The 25084-nt window shown below is 44.0% G+C and overlaps 4 protein-coding genes across 15 annotated transcripts in view; 2 read left to right on the top strand and 2 right to left on the bottom strand.

Moving 5' to 3' along the window:
- The window catches only part of LOC109622675 (uncharacterized), a 517321-nt gene that overhangs the window by 338848 nt on the left and 153389 nt on the right, over positions 1 to 25084 (top strand). The window lies entirely within an intron of this gene.
- LOC109413726 (6-phosphofructo-2-kinase/fructose-2,6-bisphosphatase 1) overlaps positions 1 to 25084 on the top strand; it is a 393602-nt gene that overhangs the window by 217222 nt on the left and 151296 nt on the right. The window lies entirely within an intron of this gene.
- LOC109409620 (alpha-N-acetylgalactosaminidase) overlaps positions 1 to 25084 on the bottom strand; it is a 272573-nt gene that overhangs the window by 192692 nt on the left and 54797 nt on the right. The gene's annotated exons all lie outside the window — the stretch shown is intronic.
- Positions 17661 to 24584, bottom strand: LOC134287854 (uncharacterized). Of its 4 annotated transcripts, none has more exons than XR_009997595.1 (5): positions 24423 to 24584; positions 24146 to 24366; positions 18013 to 24092; positions 17863 to 17956; positions 17661 to 17802 (listed from the first exon to the last, which is right to left on the bottom strand). XR_009997595.1 is itself a non-coding variant. In XM_062850903.1 (3 exons), the coding sequence occupies exon 3, from the start codon at positions 24001 to 24003 to the stop codon at positions 18193 to 18195; it is 5811 nt and encodes a 1936-aa protein (XP_062706887.1). In that variant the 5' UTR covers positions 24004 to 24092; positions 24146 to 24366; positions 24423 to 24584; the 3' UTR covers positions 17970 to 18192. The 4 variants fall into 4 exon arrangements, 1 of the variants encoding a protein (XP_062706887.1); XR_009997594.1 differs by having other exon boundaries at positions 17661 to 17956; positions 24146 to 24212; positions 24273 to 24366; XR_009997593.1 differs by having other exon boundaries at positions 17661 to 17956.

Here is a 25084-nt window from a genome sequence, read left to right as displayed (position 1 = left end):
GATTTGTAGAAAAAATGGCAGAAACATGACCATTTCAGTTTACCAGGTTACAGGGTACTATGTTGGCATTCTGCGAGTGCTGTTCTTGGTATTATGTAGTTTTGTTCACTTTCAAACTCACGCGTGTTCCACATTTTAAACTGAACAATGTGCAAATGCCTATGTTTGATCGCAGCATGCTGCATTCGAACTTCAATGCAAATTGATCGCGTTCATATGCAACACGGCGAGTAGCTCACTGCCAGTGCCACCTTCCGGCCTCTATAGCCGGATCTCTGGCACTTTTAGGGTGGCGATGGCGATTATAGGGCGCAAGGGTCTGAAGCAATATGGAGTGCATGGCAGTTACTCCCCCACCCGAGATAACGAGACAATGTCCGTGTGTTACCGTTAATAAGTTCGTCATCTTGCCATCTTTGTGAATCTACTGTATCGCTTTCCTTCTCAGGCTACCAACAGGATCGATTTAAACTCACACAAAATTAAAAAAAAAAATCCGCACTGAACTGCGAACACTTACACACTTATCGACGTTTTGTCCTTTCGACGTTTTGGCATTCGACGTTTAGGCATTCGACGTTTTGGCATTCGACGTTTTGACACCCATTCTTTGCAATTATATGGCATAAAATCGAACTTGTTAATCACCGAAATTGTGCCGAAATGACCTACTTTCCTTTATTAGTAAAAGAGTGCTGAAAAGTAGTACTTTGCAATGAAATGCCCAAGGAAGTCAACGAAATTTCCTTTTACGAAAAAATTCTGGACCGACCGGGAATCAAACCCGTCACCCTCAGCATGGTCATGCTGAATACCCATGCGTTTACCGCCTCGGCTATATGGGCCCATATCTTGTTAATTTAAATTCTACAAAATTTATGAATATTTTGCATATAATCTGCCAAATGTTTTCCATCAGTAAGAGTGCATTAGTTGAATGAAAAATGCATAGGACCTGCTCTGCATATGTGATTTAATAGGTCCTATATAAAAATATTACATTAAGAAAGTTTTAAAACGTTGGATAAATTTCCAAATGATACTCTGACCTTATACAGATTTTTCACATTTTTTACATTTTTTTGCAGTGAGTATAAATCCTCAAACAAAGCTGCATGAAAACCTGAGGCATAAGCTGCAACACAAAATAAAAAAAAAGAAAAAGTTTCATAAAGTACATAGGATCTTGTACCATTTGGGCAGGTGTACCTATTTTGGGCACTTGCCGTTATAACTAAGTAAATTTCAAACCGATTGATTTGAAATGTTGCCCAGAGTTAGGCACGTACAGTATCTAACTCTGTACAAAAATTCAAATCAATCGGTTTGATATTGACTTAGTTATAGCGACAAGTGCCCAAAATAGGTACACCTGCCCAAATGGTAAAATACCCTATTAAAATATAATGTTTTGAGAATATGTATGTTCAAAAATCTTACAAGTTTTACTAGAAGGTCTATAACTTTCAGAAAACTTATTCGATTTCGCTCAAAATTTCACAAATGGAGCTTCAATATATTGTTTATGAAAATGAAAATTGCAGCGTTTTTGATTGGCTTATAGAAAAGTAACATTTGAATAAATAAATATTTTGATGAAAAAATTGCTGTACCGTAAACCGAGGACAAATTAATCTCCGCGTCGAAATTTACCAGACGTTTTTCAGTTAGATTAACCATACTTTGAAGAGATTCTTTCCAAGTATCGTGCTGTGGAAATCTGATACTAAACGATATTCGAAATTATTTTAAACTAGCTGTACCCGGCAAACTTTGTTTTACCTACTGCGTTTTTTGACGTTTCAAGTCCGTAGTCAAGTCCAAGTCCCCGTTCAAAACGTATGAAATATCGATTTTCAAAAACTCTCATTTTTTCATTTTTTATGCCTCGTAAACCTTCCTTGGGTGAAAACTAATAGAACAAAACTAAGACGACCAAAATCGGACCTTCCGTTCGCAAGTTATGCGCGGTCCCACGTATGCCACTACATTTTTATACATAAGAATATATAGATATTGGAAACTTCTTCGAATCTGCCCTTTGGTGTGCTTTGCCTTATGATCATAACACTAATGTTAGTAAATGTAAATTTCATGCTAAAGGAAATTTTGAATTGTTAAAATAATATCGATTAAAATTGCATATTTTAGAACCCTATTGCCTATGGAAATAAAATGAATAAATCAGATAGGGCATTCGAAGATAGGTAGCGTTAGCACGACTCGCATACTCGGCTATCTTCATTTTGTTACCAAGACCAGCACTCAACTGTTCGAAGCCAGCAATGTGTGAGGAATCCGATTCTAATTGGGAAATTATGTGTGCGTGGAACCTATGCATCATCCGATATGAGGGAAATCTACCCAAAGGGGATAAAAACCATCTGCACCCACCATGAGGTCTCTTAATCCTGGGAAGTATTTCAAAGTGTACAGAGTGCTATTTTCCAAAGTTATATTCAGGTTTAACCTGCTCGAAGTGAAAAGTTAGTGACACGCTACATTATCAGTTCGCTAATCGACAAAGAGTTTAACTCGCGACTGAGTATCGTTGTTCACAAAGTTCCAACCGTGTAGTGAGTAGCCGTGAAGGTCTAAGGACTGAAACGACACGAGTTGAAGAGTGCTAGTGATAGGAAATCTCCAAACTATCGGCACTGGGACTTCCCAGGTTGTCCAGCGGCCGTCCGTCGAAATACGGCCAACTCAAGCGCTCCTGAGGACTGTGCCAAGTCATTCCCGCCACCTCAAGCAAAGTCATCGGATTCCCACCTCCCCCGGCCTACCGAGCAACCGCCCGGCCACGTGACGCATCCACGGGACACGTGGTCCCCGATACCAGCCCTGCGAGTCACCGAGAGTCGTCGAGAACCGTGAGTTGAGTGCTTATAAGTGGAAATAAAAGCTAGGTCACCAAAATTAGAGTTTTAAATAAATTATTAGGTCATTAAAATTCAATTTTGCTTGTGTCGCGTAGTTCCTTTTGCATGCACTAAAGGTGGCGGTTTAAGGTGGAACAGATTTGAGTTGTCCGAGTGGTCTAAAGGTGAGTATTCTCTAGTGTGAATTGTCGGCCCTGAGATCGATAGAGGTGAGCTGGCCTAGGGCGTGCGGACGTCCATGCCACAGACGCGTGGGCGTCATCGGCAGTTACAATTGGCGATCCTCGTGAAAAATAGATTTCAAAATTGTTTGGCCATACCAGACAATTTAACCGCACTAGGGGAGACTCACTCCACACTTCTCAAAGTTTGTCGTGATTAGTTTGATATTTAATTTCAATTTTCGCTGCATTCAGTGTGATAGGACAGTCCGTTTGATCTTTTGCAGAAAGTGGCAAAAAATAGCTACCGCAGGTGGCAAGCCAGAAAAACAACTATTGTTCTCTGGTGGCGAGATACACAAAAAAATATAGATCGCGTGGTTCGGTACGATTGCTCATCCTTTTATTCTTTGGTAGAGATACAGGCTCTAGCTTAAGTTGTTTGTGCGAATTGAGATAACTTTTTACTTTGCTTTGGTGCGTTTCTAGATTGCAGGTCGCATTATTGGCTATTTTTTCCATTTCTTTTGTACAACAATTTGCGAACGATGGAAGGCTTGGGTAGATCGATTACCAGCGTGGAAGATTTGAAGGCACATTTTGGTGACCTTCGTGTTGATTTTTTAAATGAGGATGAACTCGAATATGAGCTGCAGATTAGGGGAATTGTGTGTGATGAAGGCGCGCAAATGGTTAGGAAGCGCGGTAATCTTCGCGAAGCGCTCAAAAGGGAGAAAGAATCGCGTGTTATCCCTCCGATTAGATATGAATTTGATCCAGAACATGATTATGCTTATTGCGTAGACAGATATAACCAGGTGCTTGACAGTCTGGTTGGCGCGAAAAGTGCCCCACCACGTTGTCAATCGTCGTTGCTACATTTAGGCTTTAGGATTGATAGGCTGATTCCGCACGTGGACGAAACAAAGCAACGCACATTAGAAGTGTTCATCGATAAGATCATAGAACAATTGAATATTTTCTTTTATCAAAAGCGTGATGGTCAAAGAACTGCTAGTGTGGAAAGCGACTTGTTTCTCAATGATTTCTTAACCGTTCCCCCAGCTTTTATTGGAAATACCACTCCAAAAATTAAGACTAGTTCAGAAACGGAAAAAGAAGAACATGAGGAGGCTTTATTAGATCCCGAAGACGATGATTTGATACAGTGTTTGCAGAGGTTAGGTTGCTTAGACTCGAAAAATTCTTCCGGAGATTTGAAGAGAGATGTACGAGATGCTATGTTGGCTTTTGAAAACGAATTGTATCAGTTGCGAAGATACAAGCAGTCTTCACCGTTACACAATCACGCTAAAATACATCTTACTACTCCCAGTACTCAAACAGTGAACGTAACCTCAACTTCAAGTGCTCGATTACCGACTTTATCCACATCAGTGGTGAATATCTTGACCTCGCCTAAAGTTACTACATCAGTGAGCAGACCCACGCCACCGATAGTGAGCTCAGCTTACGGTTCGAGCACTATTCTGAATGTTTCGACCTCGAATTCCTTTCCGTACGGATACAGTGACGGTTCATTTTCGGCTTCTGTATCCGCATACCCAACACCGTATTCTAGTGCATTCGCTGGACTGAATACAAACGCTGGATGGCGTCCACCTTTTTACAATTCCAATCCAGTAGGATATCAATATTTTCCACAAGTCGCGTATTACCCACCGAATGTTCCATTTTCGGTACCCATGCCAGTGGCCTCTATAGCCCCACCTGTTTCTGCCATGCCACCCGTTTCAATTTTGAACCCTGTTATTTCGTCGGCGTTGTACTCACACCCAACCGCAGCTCCCGTTGTACCTCCGCTCGTACCGACTATTCCCCCACCGTCGGCTTACACTCATAAATCGTTGCCCGTCTCCAAATGGAAAATTGATAAGTATGCAGGTACTGATCAAGGGAGTAATCTGAATGAGTTCTTGGTGCTGATTCAACAGTTATCGCTTGCTGAGAGAATCTCAGAGCAAGAACTGTTTGATTCGGCATTCCACTTATTTACAGGCCCTGCTCTGAATTGGTTCATGACGATGAGTTCTCAAGGGCTTCTTAGGGACTGGAACCATATGGTTCAGGAGTTGAGGAAATCTTTTGTACATCCAGAGCTAGATTCTCTGGTGAGATCCAAAGTCTACCAACGCCGACAACAGAGGAGCGAATCTTCCCAAGATTATTATTATGATATGGAAAAGCTATTTCGGTCAATGACAGTGCAGATGGGTGAACCCGAGAAACTGGACGTTGTAAAACGAAACATGCGTGGAGATTACAAAAAGTATTTATTATGGAAACCCACTACGACCATACAACAACTGGTCGAAGCTGGTCGTCAAATAGACGCTTCAAATTTTTCGCTGTACAACAAAATGTTTGGATCGGAGAAATCGTCCAACGTTGTACAACAGTTCAAACCTGTGAAGCAGGAAACTAAACCTCAGAACCCCCGACCCAATGATAAAAAGTGGTCTGAAAATTCGAAATCGAAACCACCCCACCCTTCAAACAAACCCGTTAAGGAACCCTCTAAACCTCAGATTAAACCAAAACGGACTGAGGATTCGGATGCCAAGTCGCAAGTTAGAAAGGAAAATCCACAAGAGGGAAATTCAAAAAACCTTAGATCTCTTGACAGTTTAATTACAGCACATAAACCCCCTCAACTAGATCAGTGCATTTTTTGCTTAATGACAAATCACAGTGTTGAGCAGTGTCGATCTGTTAAAGGTCTCTTTTGCAGATTGTGCGGGTTTAAAGGATTTGATACCCAAAATTGTCCGTTCTGCCAAAAAAACGGATTTCAGACGACCAAAAGTCGCCGGTCGTCAACGTCCTCCGCGTAAATACTTTCGAAAATTCGGTAACCCCATTTGAGTTTTGGGAACCCACGAAGGAAGATATGTACCACAAAGAAAACCGCAATGTGCAGGTTATTACGACTTCCATTCTGAATGATAATCGGCCTTATGCTAGGATTAAACTTTACGGTAATATTTTCAAAGGGTTGCTTGATTCGGGAAGCAACAATACCCTCATCAGTGATCGCGTTTACCGAAAATTAAATAAGCCAAAGCTACACGCTTTAAAAACCTCGATAGATCTTCGTTCGGCCAGCGGATCACAACTAAATGTGCTAGGAAAATTATACATCCCAATTTCGTTCGAAAACCAAACCCGAATTATCTCAACTTTGGTTATTGAAAATTTAGTACTTGACTGCATCCTAGGGATGGACTTCTGGAGACGATTTGGAATTTCTCCATCCATCCAACGATGCGCAGCGATAGAAGAACAGAACCCCCACCCTGACGAGCCGACGTCTTTATTGAACGAGACTGAACTTAGTCAGTTAGAAAAAGTCAAAAGGCTGTTTAAGGTGGCAGTACCTGAAGAAATATCAGTCACTCCACTGATAACTCATTGTATAGAAATACAAGACGACTGGAAAAAGAAACCTGCAGTTCGCCAATACCCCTATACAATATCACCCAAGATCCAACAAAAAGTTTCCGATGAACTGGATCGAATGCTCAAAATTGGCATCATCGAAAGGTGTCATTCGGATTGGTCACTTAACGTTGTCCCGGTTATCAAACCTACGGGAAAGGTTCGTTTATGCCTGGACGCCCGGAAAATAAATGAGCGTACCGTGAGGGATGCTTACCCACTACCTCATCCTGGTAGAATCCTGGGCCAATTACCAAAAGCTAAATACCTTAGCACCATTGACCTTTCTGAAGCATTTTTACAGATTTCACTAGAAGCATCCTCACGCCGATACACCGCCTTTAGCGTGCAAGGCCGAGGTATGTTTCAGTTCACCCGCTTGCCCTTTGGCTTGGTAAACAGTCCGGCGACACTGTCCCGTCTTATGGACCAAGTCTTAGGGCACGGTGAACTGGAACCTCGAGTATTTGTCTATCTTGATGACATAGTCATCGTGAGTGAGACTTTCGAAGAGCATGTTGAGTTGCTCAAGGAGGTCGCACGCCGTCTACGGGCAGCGAACCTTGCAATTAATTTGGAAAAATCCAAATTTGGAGTAGAAGAATTACCATTTCTTGGTTACTTGCTTTCAACTCAGGGATTAAGACCAAATCCAGAAAAAATCAAAGCCGTTGTCGATTATGAGCGACCAACAACCATTACAAAATTACGCCGATTTTTAGGCATGACTAATTACTACCGTAGATTTATTCAGGACTTCAGTGGCGTCACAGCCCCACTGACAGACCTTTTGAAAACGAAAAGTAAAGTCTTGGGATGGAATGAGCATGCTGAAGATGCTTTTTGTACCATCAAAGAAAAACTCATATCCGCCCCAATTCTTATGAGCGCTGATTTCGCTAAAGAATTTTGTATACAAACCGACGCCCAAACTTCGCTGGCGTATTCTTACCCAAGAGCAAGATGGCTCTGAGCGAGTAATCGCCTATTTTTCGCATAAGTTAACCACCCCGCAACGCAACTATCATGCGTGCGAGAAGGAGACGCTAGCGGCTTTATTAGCCATCGAAGCATTCCGCGGGTATGTCGAAGGCACCCACTTTACCTTAATAACGGACTCGTCAGCCCTATCACATATTATGACCACAAAGTGGAAAACCGCTTCCCGCTGTAGTAGGTGGTGTTTAACCTTGCAGCAATACGACATGACCATTCAACATAGGAAGGGAAGGGACAACATCGTCCCAGATGCTCTTTCTAGAAGCGTAGGGGTGGTTACGACTCGTTCCACGTCAGCTTGGTACGATAAAATCTTAGAAGAGGTCAAAAATAACCCTGATGACAATGTGGACTATCGAATTGAAGATGGAAAGCTTTTTAAGTTCGTTTCAACTCCGAACCTACCCTACGATCATCGGTATGAGTGGAAATATGTTCCACCTGCCCTAGATCGGGAAAACATTATTCGTGAAAACCACGACGGGTCAATGCATCTTGGAGTAGACAAGACCATTGATCGCATAAGACAACGTTATTTCTGGCCAGGACTTGCCAAAGAAGTTCGCGAGTACATACAAAATTGTACGACTTGTAAGGAAGTCAAAGGTGCTTCCGTGCCTGTTGTCCCTCTTATGGGTGACCAAAGAATCACGAAGCACCCGTGGCAGATAATAGCGATAGATTTCATTGGTCCCTTACCACGTAGCAAGAAAGGACACCAACATATTCTGGTCATATTAGATCTTTTCAGTAAGTGAATCATGCTAATTCCTGTGCGCAAGATCGACAGTGCCTCATTATGCACAACCATTCGCGATCAGTGGTTCTTCAGGAATTCTACACCTGAAGTAATCATAACGGACAACGCCTCGTGCTTTCTATCGAAAGAATTCAAGCTTCTTCTAGAACGCTTCAATATTCGGCACTGGCTTAACGCCAAGTACCACTGTCAAGCGAACCCCGTTGAGCGGGTCAATCGCACCGTAAACGCGGCTATTAGAACATATGTAAAAGAAGACCAACGATTGTGGGATTCTAAACTATCAGAAATAGAAACTATTTTAAATTCCTCAGTTCATTCTGTGACTAAGATGACTCCCTTTTTCATCACTCACGGGCACGAACTGTTTGTAAAAGGATCCGATCATAAGAACCCACCAGCCGATCCGGATCAAACCCTTGAGCAACGTTCCGACACCCAAAGGAAGTTGTTCGAGAAAATCTACGCTATTGTAGAAAATAATCTCAAAGATGCTCACGAGTCTGGAAAGCAAAGATACAATCTCAGACACCGTCAACCGGCTAAAAGTTTTGAACTTGGACAGAATGTTTATTACAGAAATATGAAACAATCTAGTGCGGCACAGAACTACAACGCAAAGTATGGTTCTATGTATCTGCCTGCCCGAATAAAGTCTAAGTTAGGATCTTCAGCCTATGAGATCATAGACCCGAATGGAAAATCCCTAGGAATTTGGCATGCATCTCATCTTAAACCTGCTTAATTTGCATATGGATAAATCTTGGCTATTACAATGGCGAAGAGATTCAGCAATAATCCTCGGATAAACTTCACCATTCGTTTTCTGTGCAAACCATATCAATCATCAAACTCGTCAGGATCCAATGCTCCAGCAACCAACTAAAAAAATAAACAAACGAGAACAAGCGTTAGAAACATTAGAATGATCGAAAACCGTGTCACGATTTCCTTCGAAAGCAATAAAATTTTCACATTTTTCCTAGTAAGATGAAAAGTAGAAGTTGTTTTGATAAACCAAACAAGATTGAACGATTGTCATTAGTTTGATAGATCGTTTCGATTGTTCGAATTTTAATATCAGCTCACATCTCTCGCATATTATGGTCATGAGTTCGAATCGAGCACAGAATTTGAATTTCTTCACAAAATCAAATTAAGTTTTTGTCTGCGTCCGAAATGGACCAGCCTTTCTTTTAACTTAATTAGCGATTGATTAAGTTTCACCATAAGACGATTGCGTCTATGGTCCCGGAGTAATTAGAGATCTTTTAGAATTAGTCAATGTACAGGTAGTAGTAAGTTAGGTTAAAGTCGCGCGAATGTGTGAATGAACGAGAATGGATGATAGTGTAAAGGGTACCCGTTTGAAAGACAGATGAATGAACGTATGAATGAAACTATATTGAATGCACTAGTAATCAGGAAACGTACCGAGTATTACCGTTCCTCAAGGAGTGAGGGAGTATAATTTAACGCACTTTGATAGAGAGACAGGTTTTCTCAGAAAAGGATAAATAGAATGAATTAATCGTATCGTAACCACTGAAGATCTAAAAACAAATGTGTATCCAAAAAAACCTTAAAACAATGATTATTAATAAATTTCTTGATCCGGACCTACTACCCACAGGTGTAAAGATGGTTGGAATTGACTATAAACTATAATTAAAGAAAAATTACCCAAACTGAGTAATTTTTCCCCGAGGAGGAGGACATTGTAACCTTCGAAGAAGTTTCCACCGTAAAATCTGCCCTTTGGTGTGCTTTGCCTTATGATCATAACACTAATGTTAGTAAATGTAAATTTCATGCTAAAGGAAATTTTGAATTGTTAAAATAATATCGATTAAAATTGCATATTTTAGAACCCTATTGCCTATGGAAATAAAATGAATAAATCAGATAGGGCATTCGAAGATAGGTAGCGTTAGCACGACTCGCATACTCGGCTATCTTCATTTTGTTACCAAGACCAGCACTCAACTGTTCGAAGCCAGCAATGTGTGAGGAATCCGATTCTAATTGGGAAATTATGTGTGCGTGGAACCTATGCATCATCCGATATGAGGGAAATCTACCCAAAGGGGATAAAAACCATCTGCACCCACCATGAGGTCTCTTAATCCTGGGAAGTATTTCAAAGTGTACAGAGTGCTATTTTCCAAAGTTATATTCAGGTTTAACCTGCTCGAAGTGAAAAGTTAGTGACACGCTACATTATCAGTTCGCTAATCGACAAAGAGTTTAACTCGCGACTGAGTATCGTTGTTCACAAAGTTCCAACCGTGTAGTGAGTAGCCGTGAAGGTCTAAGGACTGAAACGACACGAGTTGAAGAGTGCTAGTGATAGGAAATCTCCAAACTATCGGCACTGGGACTTCCCAGGTTGTCCAGCGGCCGTCCGTCGAAATACGGCCAACTCAAGCGCTCCTGAGGACTGTGCCAAGTCATTCCCGCCACCTCAAGCAAAGTCATCGGATTCCCACCTCCCCCGGCCTACCGAGCAACCGCCCGGCCACGTGACGCATCCACGGGACACGTGGTCCCCGATACCAGCCCTGCGAGTCACCGAGAGTCGTCGAGAACCGTGAGTTGAGTGCTTATAAGTGGAAATAAAAGCTAGGTCACCAAAATTAGAGTTTTAAATAAATTATTAGGTCATTAAAATTCAATTTTGCTTGTGTCGCGTAGTTCCTTTTGCATGCACTAAAGGTGGCGGTTTAAGGTGGAACAGATTTGAGTTGTCCGAGTGGTCTAAAGGTGAGTATTCTCTAGTGTGAATTGTCGGCCCTGAGATCGATAGAGGTGAGCTGGCCTAGGGCGTGCGGACGTCCATGCCACAGACGCGTGGGCGTCATCGGCAGTTACAATATAGATATATCTATATAGATAGATATAGATAGATAGGCTTTTTCTAACAGAAAAACATCTGATCCACTTTCGACCCGGTGATCTGACCCCGGTTTACGGTACGGACAATTGTTTGATACCCTGTAATTGGAGGCATCGTGACATCGATGGCAGATTTAACGATGTAAGTGGTGTAAAGGTGGTGAGTCCCGGGGGAGTAACCGTATTGTTGGAGCTAAATTAGATTCAAACCCAAATTTTACAAAATTGTGGTTTGTTCCTGAGCATTTTTTGATACTTGATATAGAAAATATGTTGATCACCAATGCCTGGGTGAGGATAATGAACAAAAAAAAAAAACAATAAAGGAAAATTTATCATGAAACGAGCTCACCAATGAATACAGAAAACACTGATTCTACTTCGCATTATTGCAACGTTTAATCTGAAAACGCTGAACCTTACGTCTTCACATTAGGGTAACATTTCCCTCACTATGTATGTACGCTTCAATTTTCATCCTACTCAAAACAAAGGAATTAAGTACTGTTTGTTTTGTTTCTTATTTTTGTATTTTTTGTTTGAAGGAAGCATGAATGATAGCAAAATAAACGTACTCAGTTGGTGCCATAATCGCTTTGTTTTTAAATATGATAAGTTTGGGAGCGTAAGATTACTAATGGCATGGTGATCCCACATATAAATGAAAGCATTTTTATCCATCTTTCATACTCAAACGCTTCTGAACTATCTCTGTTTCAATACTTGTAATCGTGTTTCTTTTAACCACCGTATTAAACGTGACTTTGTTCCTTAATGAGCTCTCGTAGTCATTTACGCTACAACATGTACCTACATATGCACTGCACACCGGCATATACAAAGTTCCAAATTTGGAAAAGACAAAAACAGCAGTCTCTAATCAGTGAAATGAGATCTCCGCTTACATCAAACGTTCCAAAAAGAAACATTTTTTTTTCTTTTGGCGTGGCTACCGTGCCAGTTGTGGTCGATCATCTACCAAGAGAGCAAACACCGCCACCACCACCACCGCCTTATTTCTTGTAGGCTCCCTGTTTGTTCCACACGATGACAACAGAGGAAAGCCTTTTATAATCGTATTCATTAGTGTTTCATTGCCTCACAGACAGACGCCCAGATAAACCCATTAGGTTTGATTAAACCCACTCATTATTTTGAAGGAAAAAAAAAGCTTTCTTCCGAAAGACCGGACAAAACTCCAGTTAGAGATGTCGATGGTGGGTGGTAGTGGGGACATCCACTGCCATCGTCAGCTGCAGCATAAGCTGCAACGTAATCTCGGTGCATAATTTGTACTGTGATTGACGTGGTGGAACATGGTGGGATGTTTGTAAATTTGAAGATATTACCTCCAAAAATAGGTGCAACTGTTTTACCCAAAATTTGGAATTGATTTACTACCCTTTGTCGGATCTCCTACGCATCCCTAATTACATTCAAGAAATCTTTTCCGTTGAGATTTTTTTTGCAATATAAATTAATAATAACTACATTATACCTAATTGTGAGCATAAACCACATCTGTTGATATCATCGCGAGTTGGTGCTATTTAGGGTTTGGGACCATTTGGGCAGGAGCACCTATTTTGGGCACTTGCTGCTATAACTCCGTTAATTTTAATCCGATTGACTTGATTTTTGAGACACGCTCAGATCCGCACAGTATCTAGTCATGTACAAAAAAATCATATCAATCGGTTTGAAATTGACTGAGTTATGGCAGCAAGTGCCCAAAATAGGTGCTCCTGCCCAAATGGTCCCAGACCCTACTCTGTTTTCGGCTAGAAAAATATAAATTGCGAAGAGAAACAAAACGTGAAGCTTGGAACTAGCTAACCATTCACAATGTGCATAGTTCGAGAAATCCCAACTATGGTAAAGTCAATAACGGCACTGGCTACGTCCTAACGATCATCGCAGAAAGGAAGGGATGTTAGTAAGGCAACCACTGTCAATTCGTATTTTATGATTATTGTCGCCCAGAAAGTAATTAAAAATTCAAACCATAATATTTAAGTCTCGACAAACCTAATCTACCGCTTTTCATCGACGAAGCCACTTAACCTAGCCATACCAGGTGCTACGCACGGGGGTTGTACTCGCACTCGTTCCGGCACCCAATTTATCACACACTACTGACTGGCGAAAACTAGGCACAAAAGAAACTAACAATAAAAACATTGAGCCGCAAACAATAGCTCTCGTGAGGGTGGTAATAAGAAGGCACCCTGCCAATCCATCTTGGCAAGTGCTTGTACCCATGTGCTTGAACGTGAGGAGACTGCTGGAGGGTGTCTTAGACCGCGACGACGCCTCGAAGCCGCGCCGCGTCGTGGGAAGCTTTTGCTCATATGTCTTGCACGTGGGTGTGGGTGAAGTTTAGGTATCTCAAATGGTCAGCTTAGGTCCGCCTCACGGCGGAATCCGTCGTGCCAGTCAGCAGTGGGTAAGGATTTGAAGTGTGCAAAGGCGGGCGCGGGTGGTAAACGCATATAAAAGTGAAAATTGCGATAATCGTGCGTAATTGTTTCTTTTACGTGCGCATACGAAAGAAACTAAAAGTGTTACGAGATTGCGCTGGAAGTGGATAACAACTTCATAGCGAGGGAGGAAAGCAATTTAGACAGCTCTATAGTGCGGGATATGCAAAAGAACATTTTATTTCATTGCTTTATTGTTGTATTGTTTAAGTTGGGGCATTTAATTTTGACCGTGATTAGATTGGATATGTCGTGCAAAATGTGACCACTTTATGGTATGCTTATGATGATGCAATACAGGCCAATTATAGTAAATGAGGCTATGATTACATAATTGTTTGATTAGATATCGCATTCGCATTAAGGAGCTTGCTTATTCGAGCAGTTGCCCGACTACCCGAGCAAAGTCACATGTAAAGGCGAGGCGTGGGTATTCAGCTTGGCCATACTGAGGGTGACGAGTTCTCGGCATCCCAGAATCGGAGTTCGAGGTGCAGGAAGAATTCCAGATGGAGTTCGACCGGCTACACATCGAAGCGCTGCTAAGAATAGAGCAGCTATCCGCGAGATTTGCTGGTAAGAACCAACTTCATCCAACGAGAGTGAGTGCCGTGCTTTGGAGTGCTTCCAAAGCAGGAAGCGGTCAGAGCCTATTCAGGAGAAGCTCTCTGGCCAGTCCAACGTGAAACCACTACATCACGTTGCGACTACAGGCAGCAATATGGAGTCCGCTCAGGAAGAGCGCTCGAATTGGTCTAGTGTGTGGCCAAAAAATCACACTATGACACCTACCCAGCCACCAGCCAAGTCGCTGCCGAGAAAGTGCCGAGCGTTTGGTGGCCTCTTTCGACTTTGGTGGAACTATTCGACTCATCCAGTCTAGAGCCGCCGGCAAACTTTGAGACGTCCAAGGACCAACCGAACAGCGTTCACAGGGAACACGATAGGTCAACCTGTACGAAGGAACCGCGTCACACAACGAGATGTGGCCTACCAAGCACTAAAGATCGATAAGGCGCGGATTGGAAGCGGACTTCCCTCCAAGCAGAGTTGACACCGATGAAACTATCCAGTAGATCCTGTAGGCAGCTATCGAGTAGCACAGCGACATCCGTCCAGGCAATCCAACCAGCCCGCGAGGATTGGAGACCTTCTGGTAGAACCAATCGCAGTGTGTTCGCAAGGAGCTCTCCTTCGCGTTCGGAGTAGAACCGTCGATTCAAGGAGTCCGATCACACAGCAAGCCGGCCAGTGTCCGGAACCATCGTCAGTCGCAGCCGCTCGGGAGAAGCACTTCGGCTCACCAAGTCACACCGGTCAATCTGACGAGTCAGCAGCCCCTGGTCGTCTGCGCAGTGTACACCATCGACACCGCTCGGAGCCCGCTCAGAAGAAGCACTCCAATCAGAGTTTACATTCCCGAACAAGTTGATCGAAGTGAAGTGGAAGACCCGAATCAGCTGCTTGTACCGCACTTGGAAGAGTTCCTGTTGGCCGGCTCTTGCCGATGCGCTGCTGCGTTTAGGGATACCCGTGTACCTGTACAAGATTCTCAGAAGTTATTTCCAGAATCGAGAACTAGCTTACGACACAGAGGTGGGTCGAAAGTACATTTACATAACCTCAGGAGTCCCAAAAGGTTCCATCATAGGTCCCGTGTTATGGAATATGCCATGTTCGACGAGGTGTTGAGGTTAATGGTTGAGGTTAGTGGCGATCGTCGGCTTCGCTGATGACATTTGGCTGAAGGTCTACCTTGAATCGTTCGGAGTAGTAGAATTGCCTGCTGCCCACTCGATCACAGTTGTGGAGGAGTGGAAGAGCTCCAGAAAACTAGAATTGGCTTTTCACAAAACTAAGGTGATGGTTGTTACTGGCAATCTGGCAATCGGAGCAGCAAGCGGTGATCAGTGTATGTAGGCGATTGCACTATGACTTGAAAGCGCTCCGTCAACTTGGAGGTGATCGACGATAAGCTTACCAGGTTAATTATGCCTGCGCGTACATACGTATAGGCAAATGTGCCTGAGCGTTGCAAGCGCGTACCGTACTGTGTTACACGATGCGCTCTGCGTTATCACTAGTATGGTGCCTAACGGTGTCCTTATCCGGAAGGACATATAGTATTTCGAGGATCTTGTCCAGAGGATGTGTAAAGACGAACATGGCTGGAATGCCGATTAAAAGGCTCAAATTGTCTTGGCACTACAGAGGAGGTGGCGCGTGGACTCGGAGAATGGCTAGTTCAGATGCGGTACAAGAGGTGGTCCAGGGGTTAGGTGTTGGCTTCGTAGGTCATTTCGGTGCCCTGCGGTCGAAATCGACCCTAACAGCGACTAAGTGGCCGCGGAGAGAACATCCTGGTAGCGTTGGATCCGAGCCCATGGTTGGAAGGGGTCGCGCCGGGGCAGGTGGAGGCCCTACTGCCAACAACTCCTTCTGGTGCTAGCTGATAGGACCTGAGCCTTCAGCAGATTAAATTGCGTATCAGTTCTTGATGCTTGCACGGTGGTTGACCCTGCCCGCCTTCCGGGACAAAGGTAGTGGTGAGGACCATTCGGAAAACTGGCTAAGCGTCAGCATGCTACCTTGGTGGACTACCCTAAGCAAGTCAGTTCGTTGCTGCAGGCTACGCAGCTAACTTTGAGGGTGGGATGTGCACTAGCACCTCTCTGAAGTAATGCCTGCTTGGTGGTTCGGGAGAGGCCAAAGGTTCTGCTGCCATTAGAACGTTGTTTAGTGGGTCAAGGAAGAAGTAGTCATGGCTTCTAGTTTTGTTGTAGAAGGCGGTCCTTAACCCACACTAGCTGGACCTCCCTGTTCAGGTGTCTGTTGAGCGAATTATCCTCCCATGGTTCGGAAGATAAAAAGTTTAACTTTGTTTAAATTAAAAGTTCTTACCGAGGATGTTGATGCCGTGGAGTAAAAAATCTAGGCGAATGGCAATTATAGTGTGGAACTGCCGTTTTTTTCTGTTTCCAATTCCACGATCATCTCGTTATATCCCACCACGAGAGGAAACATCGTGCCAAAGAGCCATATTTTATGCCCGGCCGATAAACAATCCGCACGAATCAACCATCGCATCGTGGTCGTCGTCATCAGGGTGCGTGCGTAAAAATTTAGGGCAACCTTACCAGTTGAAGGTGATGCGGCGCGGCGCGATCCAATCCGGTTCGTGAGCATACCTTTCGAAAATCATCTCGCGTCGGTCACCCCCCAAAATATCGCGATGTTGAACGTAAAGACGTATGTTGTAGGTACCTAGCCTAAATGTAATGCTAACTAACAGTCGCAGTCACAGCAGCGGGATTGTCGCTCAGGCAATAACAAAAATCCGGTTTCCCAGATGTCACCTTGCTCGCAATTTTGTTGCTCTGTACTGTGACCTAGACAATATTCGAATGTAAAGGAAAGCTCAAATCGCATCGGACGATTTTGAGAGGGAATCTGTTGTAGAGTGAAGTAGGGTTTAACGTTGAACAATTCGTCATTAAAATCATCGTCATCATTAAACATTTGAAAGCAGTTTTTTCGTTCAAAACACAAGTTTTTGCTACGAAAATATATTCACTGTACTCCACATGAGGAATAGAATGCAGTGAATATATTTACATGGGGTTTGTTTTGTTCTGCAGCAAGAAAACTGCTTTTTATTTTCCGAAAAATGATGACGGATGCTTGAGCCTTATGTTCGATTAGAAGTTTTTCAGAAGCTATGAAGATTTTTTTTGAAGACTCAAAATTACACTTTTTTCATACAGGCACAATACTTGAAAAATACAATACCATTAAACATAAAACAATGTGTTTTATGATTTATTAGATTGTGTGTAATTGTTTCAATAATTGAAAGATTGCTATCAGTGAGCTTATAAACTAACTAACTGGTGAGCTCGTTCCATGCAATTTAAACTGCATATACTGTGCTGAGACTGATTTACCGATTGTGAATTTGTTGTGCAATGTTCAAATTTTAGTATTGTTCGTAGAAACACCAAGTCTTTTTAGCAAAACACGGGTTGTGGGTGGTTTGTCGCTTTAAGCTGAAATGGTTATATTTCATTAAACTGAATTCATGGAAAAATTGTTAACTTACAGTTTTAGTGTTCTACCGTGACCTGACTGAGTTATAGCTAACAATTGCGGAGTGTGACGATTCAAATCTAAAGGGAAAGTAATCAATGGGTAATAAGCTTCCAATTAGAAATAACTAGTTCACTTACGGGTTTTTGCTAATATCGATACCTGAGGGGAAGCAAGTGTCAAATCAGGTGGTAATGATAACGCTGCCGAGGGTACAATTCACTGTGGCAAATCCTAATAAGATGAATTGTTATTCTGACCTCTAATTCAATGCGGCAAATATTGCTTACCCTATGAGATTGTAATTCAAGTTAGAAAATAATTATTTAACTGTCGAATTTCTTTAAACTTTGATAATAAACTTCTGGCCGAGAACATAAAATTTACGACTCATCGCGTTTGACGTTTTTCATACACCTGTGTTTGTCGTCACTCACTACTACCTAAACGATGTAGATGCTCTGTTGTAACTACGGCGATCTGGTGGGATGAGGGGCTTGATGTGCGTCGCAACATCCCCCCACCCGTAAAGGCTGGTGTGCCGATGGTGGCTCCAACGAGGTTGGACCAGGTTTACCATGTGATGCGACGTCAAGCAACGCGAGTTTCACGACCGGTCTCTTGTAGATTCCGTTAGCTGTGCGCACCAGAGCTTGGCGTATGCGCCCGTCTCGTCCCGGAAATACCTTTTCTATTCGTCCTCGCACATAGTGATTCCGCGCCTCTGCCCCAACTATCAGCACTAAATCGCCTTCTTGGACATCACGAACTTCTTCGAACCACCGGCATCGTCGAGTGATTACTGGCAGATACTCTTTGATCCATCTTTTCCATATAAGATCTGTCAAGTGTTGAGACAGATTCCAGTAACCCCGCAGACTGACACGATCGCTTTTGATCTCCGAGCGTGGTTGCTTTGCACCGGAAGAACTACCCAACAAAAAGTGATTCGGTGTCAATGATTCTTCGTCGGCGGTCTCCAGTGGAATATAAGTTAGAGGCCGTGAATTTATCATTGCTTCGGCATCTAGTAAGACCGTTTCGAGAACTTCGTCAGTAGGTCGACGAGGAGCGTCGATGATGGTACCAATGGCATTTTTTACTGAGCGCACCAAGCGCTCCCACGCTCCACCCATGTGTGGAGCGCCCGGTGGGTTAAAGTTCCAACGTGTATTGGTGTTGGTAAAGGTAATGGCTAATTCAGTGTTCCTAGCCACAATTTCCTGTTGCAACTGTGAGTTCGCCCCTACAAAATTAGTCCCATTATCGCTAAAGAACTCAGATGGTGCTCCGCGTCGGGCGATAAATCGACGAATGGCTAGAATACATGACTCGCTGGATAAACTATGCACTACTTCAAGGTGTACGGCACGAACGGTAAGGCACGTAAAGAGTGCCACCCATCGTTTAACTTCAGAGCGGCCGACCTTTACCGTTAAGGGTCCGAAATAATCCAGACCGACAAATGTAAAAGGCTTTACAAAAGGTGTGACACGTTGTTCTGGGAGCGGAGCCATTGGTGGAGTCCGAGGAACTGCGTGTGCAATGCGGCATTTGATACATCTTCGGGCTGTCTGTTTAATGATAGTTCGCAAGTTGGATATTTCGAAGCGCTGCCGCAGTTCATTTACCACCGTTTCCTGGTTGGCATGATGATACCGACGGTGATACGAATCCACCAGAAGCAAGGTTATTTGATGAGATTTCGGTAATATGATCGGATTCTTGGCATCATGAGTTGCATACCATGAGGCATCTATTCTTCCTCGCATCCTGATTACGCCGTCTAAGTCCATGTATGGCCACAACTTGTAAATGGGACTCGATTTCGGTACTAAGTTGTGGCGTGAGTCAGGAGTACCCTGAGTGTCAAGCAGTATTCGTCGTTCCTGGGCGTATGCTTCAGCTTGAACTTGCTTCCACAATTCTCGTTCGGCTCGGATCAGCTCGTCTCGGCTGAGGATTCCTGTTTCCGTTGGTTTTCCGTTCCTGCGACAAAGAACATTGTTGATGAATCTGCATACGTACGCCTGTGCTCTTAGCAATCGCTCCCATTTGTGGAAGCGTTCAGTTTCAAACAGTGGATCGGGGGCAATTTGGTGTGAGTTGTGAGAACTGAGGAGCTCGGTACTGGTGACAAGTGGCTTTTGTTTTTGTGGCCACTGTTCTTCAGGCTGGTAAAGGAACGATGGCCCGCTAAACCAACGTCCGCTAGGATCAAAAGTTGGACCGCTACCCCACTTCGTCGCCTCGTCTGCTGGATTATGCTTGGTAGGCACCCATCTCCATTGGTTCATTTTCGTCAACGCAAGTATTTCTCCGACTCTGACTCCTACGAACTTATGATACCTCCTGTGATCCGAATTAATCCAGGCAAGCACCGTAGCCGAATCCGTCCAAAAGATGGTTTCCGTCACATTAAAGGAATGAGCCGCGAGCACTGCATCCGCAAAACGCGCACCTATTACCGCCGCCATCAGCTCTAAGCGAGGGACAGATAGTACCTTGAGTGGTGCAACTTTGCTTTTCGCTCCCACGAGTCCCACTTCCATTCCTAATGTTCCGTAGGCGCGGAGATATGCAACAGAGGCGTATGCTGTGTCACTGGCGTCTACAAAAACATGTAATTGTTTAAGTTCGTCCATATGACCTCGAAAATAGCATCGCGGAATTTTCAGGTCACCCAGCATGGGTAAAAAGCTAATCCAGTGCCACCATCTTTGGCACAGCTCCTTGTTCACCGGTTCGTCCCAATCGATGCCAGTCGCCCAGACGTCTTGGATCAAAGTTCTTCCGTGGATGAGATAGAACGTCACAAATCCAAGAGGATCAAAAAGACTCATGACGAGTTTTAGCATTTCTCGTTTGGTGGGAATATGCGAGGGTTCTATGACCTTGTCGAGACCTTCCCGAGGGGACAAAGTGTAGATGAAAACATCTCTAGACGGGTTCCATTTCATGCCCAATACAGATTCTACCTTTTCGGCTCTTAACAAACACAGTTGCTTTGCATCTTCTTCGGAGACATCATCAATAGCCTTCAAAACGGCGTGGGAGTTGGACAAAAAGTTACGCAAGTTGAAACCCCCTGTCGAATGGATGAACTTCACTTGTTTGACTACCTCGATAGCTTCTTCTTCTGTCTCAAAACTATCTAAATAATCATCTACATAGTGATGTTTAATAATCGCAGTAGCGGCTCTGGGGAACGACTCCATATAATCACTTGCATTGGTGTTCTTCACAAATTGGGCCGAACATGGAGAGCAAGTTGACCCAAAGGTCGCAACGTCAATTATGTATATGGAGGGAGCTTTTTCTGGATCATCCCGCCATAAGAATCGTTGAGATGGACTGTCCTGCGGTCGGATGAGGAGCCGCAAAAACATTTCTTCTATGTCCCCAGTCACGGCTATTCGGTGTTCGCGAAAGTGGTACAGGACGAAGACCAGGTTAGTTAGAAGGTCTGGTCCCTTAAGCAAAGCCGAATTAAAGCAGACATTATTGACTTTAGCCGCCGCATCCCAGACAATTCGCACCTTTTCCGGCTTTTTCGGGTTAACGACGATGCACAATGGGAGATACCACACTCGTTTAACGTCAAAGGAGTTCAGCTCTTCGGAGGTAGCACGATGACAGTATCCTTTAGCCACGTATTCGTCCATTTTTTGGTGAACTCGAAATCGAAGAGAAGAATCCCTGGTTAATTTCCTTTCCAGTGACTCAAGCCTTTTTACCGCCATCGGGAAACTGTCAGGAAACTCGATACCGTCGGCTTTCCAAAGTAGTCCAGTTTCAAATCGGTCAGACAATCTGCGGGTCGTTTCTTCCAATATCCTTTTGGCTCTTTTGTCTGCCTCCGACTCCGGAAAATTGAAGGATGGCTCAGTTCCCATACGGTCCAGCGAGAAGAAGTCGTTAAGTTTTTCGTTTAGATCATGGTCCGCGTCTTGGGCAGCTGGTACGTGGAAATTGACCGAGACCGTAGGTGATGAAGCACGGACACTGTATCCGTAAATAGTCCAACCCAACCTGCACTTTGCGGCGATGGGCTCGTCAGAGCGTCCTTCACGTATCTTAAGCGGAACACACAATCTCAAATTGTCAAGTCCGATAAGAATTTTTGGTTCTGCTTGCTCATAGTCAGCCACGGGTAGCCCGCGTAAATGTGGATACTGTTTAGCTAGCGCCCTATACGGGAGTGATTGCTTCGGAAGTAGAAGTCTTTCGACGGTGTGGGCATCTTGTATCTGAAACGTACTAGCTTTCTCAGATCCTGCGATGTGGAAATGCACCTTTCTGGAGTTTGACTCTCGACGCGCGACGTTGCCGGTCCACTGTAGCGTTAAGGGCTCAACTGGTCCATCCAATCCCAACTGCTTCGCCACCGACTGGTCCAAGAGGGTGGAAGATGAGCCCTCGTCGATAAATGCGAATATCGTTTGGCGCTTGGTGGCTGTGGATACGATTACCGGGATTATACGGAAATATGAGTAATAGTCACACCTCTCACTGAAGACTGAATTGTGAGTGGATGAGTGGTGTGTGGAACTCGTAACCATCGGAGGATGCAACAAATAGTGATGCCGTTCACGACATCCTTCGATACTGCAGCCACTCCATGTTCGACACGGCCACTTTTGATGAAAGTTCAAACAAGTGCGGCATAGATTGTGTTGCCGCACTATCTTCAGCCGCTCATCGACACATTTTTGCTTGAATTCCTCACAATCGGCAATACGGTGTCGTAGGGTACCACACAATATGCATGGTTTAGGCGGTTTCTTCACAGCACCGGTGTTCCGGAATTCTGAATCCACAGCATCATGGGCATGGACGAAAGCTCTTTCTCGGTCCCTTGGCTTCTCCGTGCTCGACGTTAGGTTGATAGGTAGATCGAAAGATACTTCACTGGCCGCGTGAATGAGTTCGTTCATAAATTCACCGAACGCTGCTAGGGTTGGATTTTGGTGAAGGACTTTGTATCTTGCCCAATCCAATCTGAGCTGTGCCGGCAACTTCGTCACCAGTTCTTGCAATAAAACAGGATTTGTCAGATGATTTTCCTGCTTAGCGGCTTGCAAATGAACCACTAGATTCTCCACAGCTAGTCCGAAATCAATGAGAGTGTCCAGTCGTTCAGGTTTAGGCGCTGGTACGCGACGGATTCGCTCCAGTAATGAACGGATTATAAGCTCCGGTCGACCGAAGCGCATTTGGAGAGTTTTTATTACGTGCGGGACGCCGGCCGGCATCATAAGTCGACTGCGCACAGATTCCAAAGCAATTCCTCGCAGACATTTTTGGAGCCGCACTAAATTCTCCACATCCGTAAATCCACAGGCGATCGTCGTTTCCTCGTAGGTCCGAATAAACATTGGCCAGTCCTCCGGGTTCCCGTTAAAGGCCGGAAGATCCTTGCCCGTAACCTGGCGTGCTGCAATTTGCATATAAGCCGCTGGTAATACGGGACTAGTGACGTGGTGGTCATCATGTAACGAAAGGTTCGCCAGCTGAGACGTAGGAGGGCTGGGTGCTACCGCCGGTCTTCCTTGCTGTTGAATCGGATACGTGAGCTGAGCATTCGACGTGAAGTTCCGTGAGGCATTATTTACCAAATTGTCTCCCTCTGTCTGTTGCTGCGAAGTAATCCAATTTTGAATTCGTTCAGACTTTGATATACGGGATGAAGACGACGACTCGCTAAGCTCCGCTTGCTGTCGCATTAACTCCTTCTTCTTTTCCATAGATTCTCGTCGTAACTGCATCATCCTTTCCTGCAAAGCCTTCTGCTTCATCAGCTCCGTTTCGCGAAGCTGTGTTTCTTCTTCCATAAGCTTTTTCTTAATCTCGAGCTTGCGTTGCTCCTCAGCAAACTCCTGACGCTGAAGCTCTTCTCTCTCTTTCAGCTCCGCTTCGTTTAGCTGTTCTTCTTCCTCGAGTAAGCGCATCTGCGCTTCCAAGGCAGCAGCGCGAGCACTGGAGGTCATGCTCACCTTTGAGCCGACGGTCTTTTCTGCCTTTTTGCTGCGGGACTTCGACGTTTTGCTACCACCTACCTTGGCGGTTCTGTTTTTCGTCGGTGGAAGGGCAAGCTGACCACAACCATTACCTGTTTCACATTCTTTGCACACCCAGCGTCGATCCTTGATAGTATGATCCACTCCAGCGCACTTGAAATGATGCCATTTGCTGCAAGCATCACAAGCCACCATCGAATCCATGACGTCATGTTCATTACACGAATGGCAATTGTAGCCGGAGATATTTCCTGCCAGCATCTTGGCAATAAAACTCTTAAAGATTTTGTTCGTAGAAACACCAAGTCTTTTTAGCAAAACACGGGTTGTGGGTGGTTTGTCGCTTTAAGCTGAAATGGTTATATTTCATTAAACTGAATTCATGGAAAAATTGTTAACTTACAGTTTTAGTGTTCTACCGTGACCTGACTGAGTTATAGCTAACAATTGCGGAGTGTGACGATTCAAATCTAAAGGGAAAGTAATCAATGGGTAATAAGCTTCCAATTAGAAATAACTAGTTCACTTACGGGTTTTTGCTAATATCGATACCTGAGGGGAAGCAAGTGTCAAATCAGGTGGTAATGATAACGCTGCCGAGGGTACAATTCACTGTGGCAAATCCTAATAAGATGAATTGTTATTCTGACCTCTAATTCAATGCGGCAAATATTGCTTACCCTATGAGATTGTAATTCAAGTTAGAAAATAATTATTTAACTGTCGAATTTCTTTAAACTTTGATAATAAACTTCTGGCCGAGAACATAAAATTTACGACTCATCGCGTTTGACGTTTTTCATACACCTGTGTTTGTCGTCACTCACTACTACCTAAACGATGTAGATGCTCTGTTGTAACTACGGCGATCTGGTGGGATGAGGGGCTTGATGTGCGTCGCAACAAGTATGAATGTTTTACTTTTGCCCCATCTTACTCTACATAAGCTGCTTTGATCGCGTTTATCAATTCGTTCATAATGAAGAGATTTCCCGAGAAAATCTTACCTCATATGCCAAAGTCAACAACTCTCACATTTTATGGACTCCAGTTCCAGTCAGGCAAAACTCGATTACTTCGGATCAAATTAAGCATTTGGCATGTACCTATTGTGCCGTTTCGATCATCATCACAAAACTCTGCGAATAGGCGCCTGCTTTTGATGTTGCTGGACGACGCGACGCTTTTAGCAAATCTTTATTTTACGGCCCTCTAGCTGGTGGTGGTGGTCGGTCATGCTTCGAACCAGTTGCACCAAGATCAGGTTCAGCACGAATGCGGACGGGTTACGAGTTTTTCTGGACTGGCTTGGTGGACCCAAGGACGCGGGTGGACACTGTTG

The sequence above is a fragment of the Aedes albopictus genome, chromosome 2 (genome assembly GCF_035046485.1).
Source record: "Aedes albopictus strain Foshan chromosome 2, AalbF5, whole genome shotgun sequence".
Lineage (NCBI taxonomy): Eukaryota > Metazoa > Arthropoda > Insecta > Diptera > Culicidae > Aedes > Aedes albopictus.
This window is presented reverse-complemented; position numbering and strand designations above follow the sequence as displayed.

Bases quoted from the DNA above. Each gene is read 5' to 3' on its own strand.
- LOC134287854 (XM_062850903.1), bottom strand. From the start codon at position 24,003: ATGCTGGCAGGAAATATCTCCGGCTACAATTGCCATTCGTGTAATGAA.